At 36.8% G+C, this 13,129-nt stretch overlaps 1 protein-coding gene across 1 annotated transcript; it reads left to right on the top strand.

Moving 5' to 3' along the window:
- Positions 1-564: 564 nt before the first annotated feature.
- Positions 565-12,910, top strand: rnd1b (Rho family GTPase 1b). The gene is made up of 5 exons (XM_058763111.1): positions 565-843; positions 1,139-1,226; positions 8,904-9,013; positions 9,399-9,533; positions 10,321-12,910. Exons 1-5 carry the CDS (start codon positions 724-726, stop codon positions 10,564-10,566), a joined length of 699 nt encoding a protein of 232 aa, XP_058619094.1. The 5' UTR covers positions 565-723; the 3' UTR covers positions 10,567-12,910.
- Positions 12,911-13,129: the final 219 nt, after the last annotated feature.

The following is a 13,129-nucleotide window of genomic DNA, read 5'->3' as shown; positions in this document are numbered from 1 at the left end:
TGAATTAAAAAGACTTTAGGAAATGAAAGAAAAACACAAGTCTTCCCCTAAAGAAAGCAGGTAATTCACAGATCATTAAAGGTGAAAGTAAAGTCAGTAGGCGGAGGAAGGATGTGTGAACAGTCCTATTGACCTCATGTCTGTGGCTATTGGAGTGAAAACAATCTAATTAATTACTCTGGAGACAATGAAGGTGCTAGAATATGCAGGAAAAGCTGGCAAGTGGCGTGATTTAGTTTGTATGTGACAGACATTCAGTGTACTACTATATCCACCGTTATTCTCACAGGCTATGTGATTTATAATAGCCTATAAATCTATTTATATACTATGTATAGTCTTTTGTAATCACAGAACAAACCTAGTGTGGACATTTTGGACAACTCATGCATAAAATGAGCATTTTAGTGGAATTTTTATTCGGTAAGGATGAGACAAAAGTTTCCCAAACGGCTGAGTCGTCGGGGAAATATTACGTTTCCGGACTGAGCGGAGGCAAGAGGAATGTGAGACGTCATGAGCATCGCGCAAGCTGATTGGCTGTTGTGCGGCATATATAAACCCCCAGTGCATCGTTCAATCACTTCGGCTGCGGGCAATTCGCGGTGTTGTATGTACAGAAACAGTTGTGCACTCGCTCATCCTCGTGTTTGTCTATTTTAGGTGTTTTTTTGTTTGTTTGTTTTGGGTTTATTTTGTTCGGTTATAGGATATCGCAAAATCATGAAAGAGAGAAGAAACGCACAGCCACTGGTGGTCAGATGTAAACTGGTGCTGGTTGGGGATGTTCAATGCGGGAAAACTGCGATGTTACAGGTTTTGGCAAAGGATTGTTATCCAGAGGTCAGTAGCCTACAGCATTTCTGAAAGACGCCCATTTATTAAATGAATTCTAAAATTATAGCATTAGACCCAGTGGTTTTGCCGAATAACAAACTTGTTTCTCTCATACATGTTAGTTTCATTGTAACATGCTTTGGTTACCAAGTGAGTTAGTCCATATCATTTATACATGAAATCATTTTTCGTAGTGATGAAGAAGGATACGTAAGCATTGAAAGTGTTTTTCCCCCAAGCATCTCATACATGCAGCATCACATGCGTTGATCGGTGTTAATATGTTGCATCTCCTCCACAGACGTATGTGCCCACAGTGTTTGAGAACTACACAGCCTGTCTGGAGCTCGATGACCAGCGTGTTGAATTGAGTTTATGGGACACATCAGGTAAGACTAAACGGATGATGCGGTTGCTAAATACTAAAATGGATCAAAATTGACAGTAACATTTTTATTTGTGCACATTATGCAACTTGGATGGTACATGTAATGTAATGAAGCAGTATCAACATAATGAAATGTTATGTGAAATGGAGAGACCGGAGAAGACATATATCAGTTCTGGTATTATATATAAAACATTACATTAAAATATATTATTATTCGTGCATTTTTGCTTTTGAGTGCATTTGAAATTGTCTGGAGAATACACTAGAAATCGGAAACCACAGTGTTTGACTTGAAAAATATGTCATTGTCTTGACAATTTGTTGTCACGGCTCTTATGGTTGTTACAAATTGTAGCTGTTTTATATTCTGTTCATGACAACAGTCTGGCTTGTTTTGAACTGTGTTGGGACAATCCAGTCATGCTGATTACTAAACTACCTGATTAGAATATTGAATTTGAATGCAGATATAATTATTTATGCAAATGCTGAAGCAGTGCAGGAAGATGTAAATGCTGAATAATTGCAACAGATGTTTGCAATGGAACAACACATAAAAACAAATGTCTACATACTTCATATGGATTTGATTTTTAAAATCAGTGTCACCAATTCAAAACAGTGTCCACTGGACCAAATTCAGTGATCAGAACTTCTGTCTGTTTCAAAAGTAATACTGATGATTTTATCATTATATTATTATTATATCTAACTTGAATATTGTAAAACTTTGGAAAATCCTGTCATTTTCATTCTCAAAAGTGCTTGTCAAGTACCTTGTTAACATGATTTTAAGATGGAAGCAAATTATGATAAACTGATGATAAACTCTCTATGCCCTTAATACCAGAAGTTGAGGAGTAAAGTCAGCCAATCAGATTAAAGCTTGCCAAATCAACAAAGTGTTTTCTAGTTTTCTGTGCAATATGCATCAGGCATGAGACTAGACGTCTGTCTGTCTATCAGCTGCCATACATAGTCAGCAGACTAACGAGGGAGTATGTGGTCACTGAGGCAGTTCACATCTGCCCACGGCTTCCTATTGTAGCCTATTGACCTGATTACAACGTGCTGTTTGTCTGCTTCACACTGCTCATTTCTGAATCCCTAGTAAATGACAGACATGATAATCTCATGTCTCATTGGATGTGTGCTAAACGCACGCCAACAGAAGCAGCATAATTAGCACCCAGAAACGTCTGGCTGTCCGCTGACTGTGAAGTGTGGGTGATAGGACTAGGTTTCTGTGATATGTTTGTCTGTTTGTACACGTGCAGTAGAGATTGGCAGACGGTGAGTAAGAAAGCAAGCAAGGATTGTGATTTCATGTACAGATTGTTGAATGAAATATGTGCTGTTAATACGCCTCAGTCCTTTGCTCGTGCTTTTTTATCTGATTTAGTCTGCTTGGTGACAAGCCAGCTGAAACGCAGAGTACGGTTTAAGGGGATGAGTCCCGGATTTTATGAGGATGAGAGGGCAAACCAGAGTTTTATCCATTTTTTAGCCGTTAGTCATGGCTGAGGCTGTAGATTTTGAACTGTATTTCCATCAAGTCAAACAGACATTCCAAGTCAAAGTATATAAAATGATTTTGCTGTATCCATGGGGTGATAATTGGGTTTAGTGATAGTGACAAATTGATAATTTGGCAAAGAAACGTTAAAGTGATATTTAAGTATTCCTTCACAAAGTGAGAAATATACTGTAGAATTAAGTGAATGCACAATTATTTCTATACTGCTTCTGATTTTTTTTTTTAAATCAAGAGTTTTGTGTTTTAATACATTTAAAATATATATATATATTTTTTTGTATGTTATTACTAATCAAATGTTTGGGGTTGGTAAGGTATAAACTTTTTTAAAGTCTCTTATGCTCACCAAGGCCACATTTATTTCATCAAAAATAAAAGTAAAAACTGTAATATTGTGAATTATTCATGACAATTTAAAGCAATCGTATTCTGTTTTAATAGTTTAAAATGTCATTTATTCCTGTGATGGCAAAGCTGAATTTTCAGCATCATTACTGCAGTCTTCAGTGTCGCATGATCCTTCAGAAATCATTCTAATATGCTGATTTTCTGCTCAAGAAACTCTCTTTATTTTCAATGTAAAAAACAGTACTGTGCTGCTTTTGTGGACTCTTTTCAATATTATTTGAATATAAAGTTCAAAAGAACAGCATTTATTTGAAATAGAAATCTTCTATAACATCATAACTGTATTTGCTGTTGATTTTGATCAATTTGATGCAACCTTCCAGAAAAGTAATTCTGTTAAAAAACATTCCTGGCCCCAAACTTTTCAATGTGCGTATATTCATACAGAAGTGCTAAATGATGTTCCATTACATTCAGTGCATAGTAAAAATCTGAATTGCTGCTTTAGTTTTGTGCATAAAATCAAAACGGTGCCAAAGTCATAACCTACGGTAATTAGCTCATTGCACTTTTTCAATCACTTTGAATTAAATTACTACTCAAGTAAATTTAGTTTGAACTCAAGTAGAAATGACATTCAAATGAATGGAAAAAGAGATGTTATGACAATGATGGAATAATTTTAGAGCGAGGCAGTTTTGATATGGGCTGTAAGATAGCACTCTGTACCTGCTGGTTGGTTATATTCTAGAATTTCCCTGTGTGCTATTTATATCAGCTCTGTGATGCTGCTCAATGTTATTAGTCTTTTCCTCATTGACAGAGCTGACCTCATCATTGGGTTTCAAACTGCATGCTTTGAGGCCCAGAAAGGATTTACAGGTGAAAATCTATCCTCACACTTAATCACGACAGCCAATTGGACCTACTGCAGGCTCTTAGAAGATGGCCGTCTGTATTTCTAATATGGAGGCTATATTTCATTTGCATTGAGGTATTTGCAATGGATTAGGTGGCATTTGCCGTTACACTGATGGATGTACATTTCTTGCGAATATGAATTCTGCTGCTTCGGTATGGGATGACTACACAAGATCATGTGCGTAAAAATAGTGCTCCATTAGCACATTAAAACAGCCAGTAGATTAATGGGCTCTTCAGTGGCCATTGGCAGTTGATGACAGGCACCAATGAGGAAACACCACCGTAGCTTTGAGATGGTATTCCCTGAGGGGTCATGGCCAGCCCCTCGCAATGAGAGAGAGGGGGATTCTTTGTTGGGCCCCCATCATGTTCTGTGATGGAATCTCTGGGATCTTAAGGAAAGGGGGGAGGGGGATATGGAGAACGCTTGAGGTTTTGTTCTCATCATCTCTACTGGGAAGACGGACAGGGGCTTTCATTTGCTTCTAGCTCCTTTGTGAATGTTGACCTCTCTCAGCCCCCTGCTCGCATTTACATGAGTCTGAGAGTGCTGATTAATTCCCACAGATTCCACTGCGTTGAATTTTACTCTTAGTCAGCTTTTTCATTCCGTGCCACATTTGAAATGTCAACTACTATGCAATATTTATGTACTGTTATAATATTTATTAATATAATTGATAATTGGCTTTTAAATTTCATTTTATTTTTAGTATAAATTTTAGGAATTTTGTGTTTTTTTTTTTTTTTTTTTATCTTTGTCTTCAGTTAGTTGCCAAGTTAACATTTAAAACTTAAGTCTTTCATTTCATATTTGCTTTTCATTTATTTGAAGCATTTTCAGTTAACAAATATAATTGTAATAGTTTTATTTTAGTTATTAACACTGCTAATTTGATACAATCTTAAAAGTAGTTCATATAGATTTCTGTAAATCTACCCACCTAACATACAAAAAATGTTTTAATGTTTAACATATATTTTAAAACATTGAACTATACTTTCAAATTAAAGTTAATCTTTTCATTAAAATAACAAAAAAAAGTAATTTTGTTGCACATATGTTTAACTACACATAATCAGTAACTATTTAAAGTACTTAAAATAATTTATGCTTTATTTTGAGTCAAACTTGAATGGTGATGATTTGCGGAATAGTTCATTAAGTGAATTCATCAAAATGATTCAAACTGATAACTTGTTAGTCTTTTGAGTGATTCATTAAAATAATCGTTTGTTATTTAATTATACTATTACTACACTAGATCTTTACTTTTTTTAAGTTTAGCAAACTACAACACAGTAAAAAGATGTATTGTCTGACACTATTTTGCACACAGTTTTTATCTCATCATATTCAATAGAGACCGCAAGCTCACTCACTTGATTACAATGATTTATTTTGATCTGTCACTGTAGATTGAGAGTATAGAAGCAGGAAACAGTGGCAAATAATTTTCATTATATGATACCATCTTATTCACACTTGAATGATATTTTCTTTCCCTAGTAAATGGCAGATGTGGCATTAAGCAAAAATAATTGACGGTATCTGTTATCGCTGTATCATTGAGACTGTCAGAGATGGCTTAGTCATGAGAGATGAGAACTGTGACCATAACTCCTTTAAGTACTGAAATGAATCATTCCCAAATTAAAAAGACCACCTTTTAAGTGATGTTTCCACCAAAATGTATTTATTACAATTTTATTATGTTTCAGAATATGTCTGATGCAACTTGCCAGTTACATTCATAGTTCGAAGTCATTGGTACAACAGCTAAATTAGTTTTTAAAAGAGTGTAAGGGTTCAGCAGATGGAATGCGGTGCGGAGCACAAAAGCAGCCCACTCCACCTCCATCTGTTCTCTTCACAAGACTCTTCCTGCGCCCAAGGAAAAGGCCGTCTCATATCAATCACATGCACACGTTGGCCCACTTTTCAGCTAAGCTAGTTTTGCTCCAGGCATGGCGTCACAACAAAAAGCATTTATTCTGATTGTAGCAACTCTGCTCATGCTCTTTTTTTTTTTTTCACGCTTCACAACCCCTCCGTCTGTTAATACGCAGACAGCATAACATTCTTCTCTTGTTCAGCCGGGGAACATGTGGCCCAGGGTTGAGAGCTGAGCAGTGGTTTGTTCACTGTGTGCAGGTTGTTCAATAGAGCATTTCTGTGATCCAAGACTGCGGGTGGTACGGGATTCAAGTTAGATAATGCTCACTGCCAAAAGTGTAAGCCTCAATGTGTCCTTTTTCAGATTTCTGGTTTGAGTGAGTTTTGGTTAGCTCACCGTGTGGAGGTCTTTGTCTCTGACTGCTGGGATGTGTCGTTTTGTCAAGTTTAATTGAAATTGCTCCTTAGTCCCTAGGTGTACATCTACATCGATCGCTGCATTAAGATCAGCAACAATTGAATGCAGCCTCACGCTCAGGTTTGTGTGTCCGTGACATCTTGGTAGGAGAGAGAAAATAGGCAGTGATCTGTGCTTAGTAGTCTGCAGTGGTCCTTTCAACTAGAGATCTCCATAATGAAATGAAGGCAAATTTGTTAGGTTAATTAAAACTTAAAACATGACTCTTATGAGTAATTCTTTCAACGAATCTGTTGAAAATTTCAGTTTGTGCGAGTCTGATGAATCCTTCACTGAATGAGATTTAATTGCAGTCAACATGAAATAAGTCCATGAAGGATTCATCAGACTGATTCAAAATGACAACTCATGAGTCTTTGTGAGTGATTAACTGAAAGAATTGTTCAAGCATCATGTTGACAGATTTAATTCACTTAAAATCAACATAATATAAAATTTTACCTATTGCCTCATGATTTTACTTAATGTTGTTTAGGGATTGTAAAGAACTTCATTCTGGTTCCATTAACGATTTACTGCTTGTGAGAAAGTAATATTTGGAAAAAGAAATGTAATGGCATTGCCAAATGATGAGAATTTAATTAATGCATGCATTTAAAACACTTCTTGCAAAATGGGTGTTTAGACTCTTTTTCAAATGTTTTCAAAAATAGTACATAACTGATAAACTGTGTTTGATTCACTAAAAAGATCCAGCTCATGAGAGTCAGTTTGTTTGGGAATTAGTTAAACTACACACAGGTGTATAATATACTTGATTCACTACAAAGAACCAGCTCATGAGAGTCATTTGTTCAGGAATCGGTTTGACTATACAGTTTGCGCTGTATGAGTTTGGTGGTCTAATAAGAATCAAGTCAGTTGTTTAGGAATCAACTGGTCTTATAGTGGTCATGCTTGATAGATTTACTAAAAAGACCTGATTCAATTCATAAGCATGATTCGTTTGGGAATCACTTGGGCTACACTGAAATGTTTATTTTATTGAGTAGTAATCTCCATTTTCAATGGCATTTACTATTACTAATGGCATTCAATGACATTCTATTCAATGGCATTTCAATTACTAACTTTGAGTCTTCTGCAGTGCATGTGCTAACATTTGTATCACTGACTCATGCAAAGACCTAAAGACCATAACATGTGAGGTTCAGGAGGAAACTGAGGCTAAATTAATCCAGAAAAGGAGATTCTGCAATTGTGAGGTGTATATAAGGCTGTTTACACCACCCCAGCATCTCCTCAGTGCCAAGTCAGTGGGCACTGCTCTGTATCAAATGATTGATAGGCAGTTAAGGGACGCCTTTAGGAAGACGGAGCTCTGCAGATGGTTGACTCCAAGGCTGTTGCTGTGGAAACAGGGGGACTGGAGGTATTGCATGTGTTGGGGGGGCACAGGAGGGGTGGGTGGCTTACTTAAGGATTCTGAGCAAGAGCGAGAGGAAGTGCCTACCCCAGCCCTATCGCTCCAGTTGCATAATCTACTGAAAAAAAGAAATCGAGGGAGAGAGCGAGACACATAGATCAATGAGGATTTAGAGCTCAGTTGTCATTTTCTTCTCCTTTAAAATGCCAATATGGCAAGCAGTGAGAGGGAGAGGGCTTTAACAGGATGTATGCTGAGCCGACTGGAAATGAAGTGATGACCAGGGGAGCTGTGCCTCCGGCCTTTGTCTGATTCTGCTGCAGATTTATACAGCACGTTCACACTCATCATATCTGCTTCTCTTCAATTCTAGCTTAAAGACTCATACACAAGTACTCAGTAGTAAAAGCAATGATTGATCTTTAAAATACGAATATATAAATTTAGACTAACGTGTTTATAAAGTAAATTTAGGTAACTTCTAAATATTTTACAGTATTCAAACTCTTGTTACAATAATAGATTGATGGATGGATGGATAGAATGTAAAGTGTACAGTTGTAACTAGAGTTTAAATGGTGTAAGATTTAGTTTTATTAGTCATTTAATTAATTTTATTTATTTATTGTGTGATTCAGAATGCAGGGTCATGATACATATTTTTAAAAGCATTTGAAATGGTTTTAAATGTTGCTTTGATTTATCCAAACTCTTGAAAACTTGAAGATTTTATCAATGAATGTTATTGTAAAAATGCTTGCTTTCATAATTTTGTATCAGAATGTAACATTTAAACACCTCTGAAATGACATTTTGTTTTCTGCTGACTTAAACAAGGCGACACAGGCACAGACACAGCCGCCCAATCAACAGCTCCATTCTGAAATGCGTCATATGAAAGTTAAATGTGTTGTGAAACCAGGTTGTTGTTCTCTCATCTGTCTTGGGCATTTTATTATTTTAACAATATGTCAAGGACACTCAAACTACACTTGAGGCTCAACGGAAAGAACATTTTATCATGTTTTTTAAAAGAATTGTAACTCTTGCATGTTTCAAAGTAAGAAAGCGTTCTTCTCTCATCACTGAATTGTACTATTCAGTAGCATCTCTCTCTTGTTTCAGGATCTCCATACTATGATAATGTGAGACCCCTCTGCTACAGTGACTCTGATGCAGTGCTCCTTTGTTTTGACATCAGTCGCCCAGATATCTTTGACAGCGGACTTAAGAAGGTAACTAGATATTCCTATTAATATTCAATCCCCGCACTGACCCTGATTCTCTGAGCTCGTTATTATGTTGTGCTTTCTTCACTGTAATATGTTTTGCCAGGTAACCTATGTTTTGTGGTAATGTGAATTCAAACAAAGTATCTCAAGTATAGTAAGTCTGTTTAATTTAGACTTTATGAATGATTAATTTGTTTTTGTTTTCTTACTATACTTCATTTTTGGGTTGCAATATTTATCACACTATACTTGCCAGAAGTGCTTGGCACTCAAAAACCAAGATTATGATAATCGCTGTTATGCAAAACCCTAGTTATACAGAACAGTATGTTTTCTGTGTTTTGCAAGAATTGATTCATCTTAGAATTGCATATTTCTGTCTTTGCAGTGGAGGGCCGAGATCCTCGACTTTTGCCCCAGTACTCGTATTCTCCTTGTTGGTTGCAAGACGGACCTTCGGACGGACGTCTGCACGCTGATGGAGCTGTCCAATCAGAAACAAACACCCATCACTCATGAGCAGGTACAGCCGCAAGTTATTTCTTAGCCCTGTCGCATTGATCTTGCTTACTTTAAGGCAATATTCTCTGTAAAACTCAAACATTTGGGGTAAGTATAAAGAAATGAATACTTTTATTCAGCAAGGATGCATTTCCTTTGATGCTCACCTGAGAATTCTGAAACAATTATCACAGTTTCCACAAAAATATTAAACAGCACAGCTGTTTTCAGGATTGATAATAAGAAATGTTTCTTCAGCAAGTCTGGAGTCATGAATGCTAAAAATTAAACTTTGCCATCACAGGAATAAATTACATATTAAAATAGAAACAGTTATTTTAAATTGTAGTAATATTTTACAATATTACTGTTTTTACTGCATGTTTGATCAAATAAATCCAGTTTTGGAGTGCATAAGAGCATTTCATTCAAAAATATAATACAAATCTTACCAACCCAAACGTTTGAACTGTGTGTTTATATTTTGAAATCTTATCATACAAATAGTTTATTATTAAAAAAGATACACATTTGTTTCTAGATAACATTTAAATAATTTGCTATGCTACAGTGACAATTTAATACAATTCTGTTATTGTTATGCTCAATATTTATACATATTAATAAAATGTTTCTCTTGATAACTGGTTACATGTCCTTTATATTTTAGGACGCTGACTTAATATTTAACTACCTATGTACACAACTGACGACATGAACAAACTTTTGAATTTATGAACTGCATCTTTTAAAAACACTGACTGAGAAACTATAGCGAACTGAGTTTGTGCATCCATCTCCCATCACAGGGCTCTGCCATGGCCAAACAGCTGGGCGCTGAGGCTTATCTGGAGTGTTCAGCCTTCACCTCTGAGAAGAGCATCCACAGCGTGTTCCGCACAGCTGCACTGGCTTGCATCAACAAGCTACAGCCGCTCGCCAAACCCAGCCCGACCCGCCGGCTGTCCAAACGCCTGCTGCACCTGCCCAGCAAGTCCGAGCTCCTCTCCTCCACCTTCAAAAAGGAGAAGGCTAAGAGTTGTTCGGTAATGTGAGTGAAGAACTTCACCCCCCCCATAACAAAAGCTACACCATTCCCTGCGCTTTGGTCTGGGGAAGGGGGGTGGGTTCCGATTGCCACATCATTGTCGTGTGGAATCCTTCCTCACCCCCCAAAGAAACACCTTTCAGAACAAGTGGACACCCCGCTGTCCTCCTTGTCCTGAGCTCTTCAACAGTGCGTATGTATTTTCAGTACTGTATCTTGCTTTTCAAACGAGATTCGATCATCAGCCGTCATCTATTCACTCCTTGTTACCAAGAGATTTGCTGTCGTTGTGCCAGTTGAAGCTCGGAATGATTCAACTTAGTAAATAGGAATCAGATGTATAAAAAAGGTTCCAATGTTCAATGTAAGCTATTCGATATATACAGGATCTCTAGTGTAAGTCTCAAAATAAATACCTACAGTATGCACTAAAATTGTGAAACTGGGGCCGCTGTGGAGCTGTGCGCAAGCCCTGGGTCATGTAGAGGAGAAGGCGGCCCATTTGGCATTGTTGAATTGGCTGCAGTGTAGGAAGCGAAATGTGATGTTTTTTTGTTTTTTTTTAAGTGGGAGCCGCCCATATCTGAACGCCAAGATGGAGGAATAGAGGAAACCGGGCCAAAAATATTTGTAAAAAGACAATTTATGATGCTACCAAAGTCAATTTTCCCTTCTTTCCTCTACTAGAACACTGTCTGATATATACACGCTTCTATTTTTAGAGGCAATAGCTATCTGAGAGATGGGATGGGTGTGACTGGGGTACATATTACAGTGATTATCTGTATCTTAATGTCTCCTGCTGCTTTCTAGTGTAGACAACCATGAATTTGCAAAGGGATCCCTGCGATAGTTCTGCGAGGGCTCAGTCGGATCGAATTTGGCATGATGAATAAGCTTTCATTCCTGAAAGTGACCTCCAGAGATGCCGTAGCACTATGTTGAGGATTTCTGAAACCAAAATGTATGCAAGAAGGTTAAGTCACCTGGTTTGAGATGTTTAAGATCAGACCAGCTTGGGTTTAGTTTGTCATGCATCTTATGTAGCATTCTGTCATCGAGCAGCAGATTCTCCCGTTTCATTGCCTCCATGCTCATTTGCAGCACTAGCAGCTGAAATATTTGTGGATAATATCGTCCAATGTGTTTCTAAACTTGATTATCAATGGAAAAAAAACATGTTTTCTTGTGCAAAGTGCTAATCTTGAAGTCTGCTTTCCACCACAAAGCAATAATTATGGTTCAAGTGCTTATAATGCAAAGTGTGTACAGTGGCAATAATTAAAACAAAAAAGGCTATTATAAATTCATGCTACTGCTTTGTGGACATTCGTATATTTATGTGGATATACATCAGCACTGCTGTAAAAACAAGCCAATATATTGTGACTCTGTTCAGATTTTGTTAAAGTAATTAGATGAAAATATGACCATTGGAGTGCAACACGTTTTTGTTTTTTTCTTCTCCTTTTCAACCAAATAGGAGTATTAGTGTTCTGTTCATGAGCATAAAGGGAGGTTAATGCATGAGGAGCAGATGGACTGGAAGGAAATTCAGACTGGACCTTTTAAAAATATGGATCAGCTGACCTGATAAGGGCTTTGATGTTTGTGAATCTGCGAGGTCAAACTGGAAACGGAAGCTGACTTTTGGAATAAAACTGAACAGGCTGGTCCTGTTTAATGAAAGATATTTTTCCATTTTTGAACTGGTGTTCAAATAATTGTTTTTGCTTTGTTTGTGTATACTTGAAGTCAATATTTTTCTCATTTTGTTCAATCATCAGTGGCGGAAGAGAAGATGCGAGCAGCCGCTGTGGCTGTTTACAAGTTCTGCCACTGTGATCACACACCAAATTCTTTTTTGCTTTGTCTAGTGACCGCGTAAATAAAGAAACGGAAGATGAATTTTGGGTGCTAGGGAGTATAAACAGCATGTATACATGTCACATGGCTGGTCAGACATCATAGCTGCCGATTTACTTGTTTAAGTTCTGGGTAATGTGGGCGTCCCAGATGGAGATGGACATTCAGTCATTATGCTGCCATTGCACAATGTTGGGAACAAATACACTTCAAGCATGTCCTCTAGTTCTTCAGTTGTACATATCCTGTTTTGTAATCTTTGTAAGACATTTAAAAGAATGTCACGAGATTAAATATTTGTTCTTGTTGTGGATTGACAAAGATGTGCTTGATGTAAAATTGCTTAGTACTATTTATTTGGATTCATTATTTGAGGTAACTATTTTGTTTTGTGTTTCACAGTTTTATTTCAAAATGTTATTTTTAAAATGACTTCTCCCTTTGTCTTTCCAGTAATAAAGCTTGCCTTTGTGTGGCACACATGACTTTAGTGTATATGAGTATTTTATTTGAGTATTTTTGTTAGTAGACTATTTTATTTTAAACCCTATGCTTTGAAGGCAAATTAGAAAAATTCCTATTGTCATGATTAACAAGTATAAAAAAAACCCAGTGGCTGAGTTACATGTTGCAATTTTTTCATTTTGGTGTACTCAAGTATTCATAATTTTTAAATATGAATTTAAAAATATTTAATTTAATTT

The sequence above is a fragment of the Onychostoma macrolepis genome, chromosome 23 (genome assembly GCF_012432095.1).
Source record: "Onychostoma macrolepis isolate SWU-2019 chromosome 23, ASM1243209v1, whole genome shotgun sequence".
Lineage (NCBI taxonomy): Eukaryota > Metazoa > Chordata > Actinopteri > Cypriniformes > Cyprinidae > Onychostoma > Onychostoma macrolepis.
Note: the sequence above shows the minus strand (reverse complement) of the source record. Positions and strands in the feature narration are given on the sequence as shown.

Excerpts from the sequence above, each read along its gene's own strand:
- rnd1b (XM_058763111.1), top strand. The coding sequence starts at position 724 with ATGAAAGAGAGAAGAAACGCACAGCCACTGGTGGTCAGATGTAAACTG. Across the intron at positions 844-1,138 it reads CAAAGGATTGTTATCCAGAG|ACGTATGTGCCCACAGTGTT; the intron begins GTCAGTAGCCTA and ends TCTCCTCCACAG. Across the intron at positions 1,227-8,903 it reads GAGTTTATGGGACACATCAG|GATCTCCATACTATGATAAT; the intron begins GTAAGACTAAAC and ends CTCTTGTTTCAG.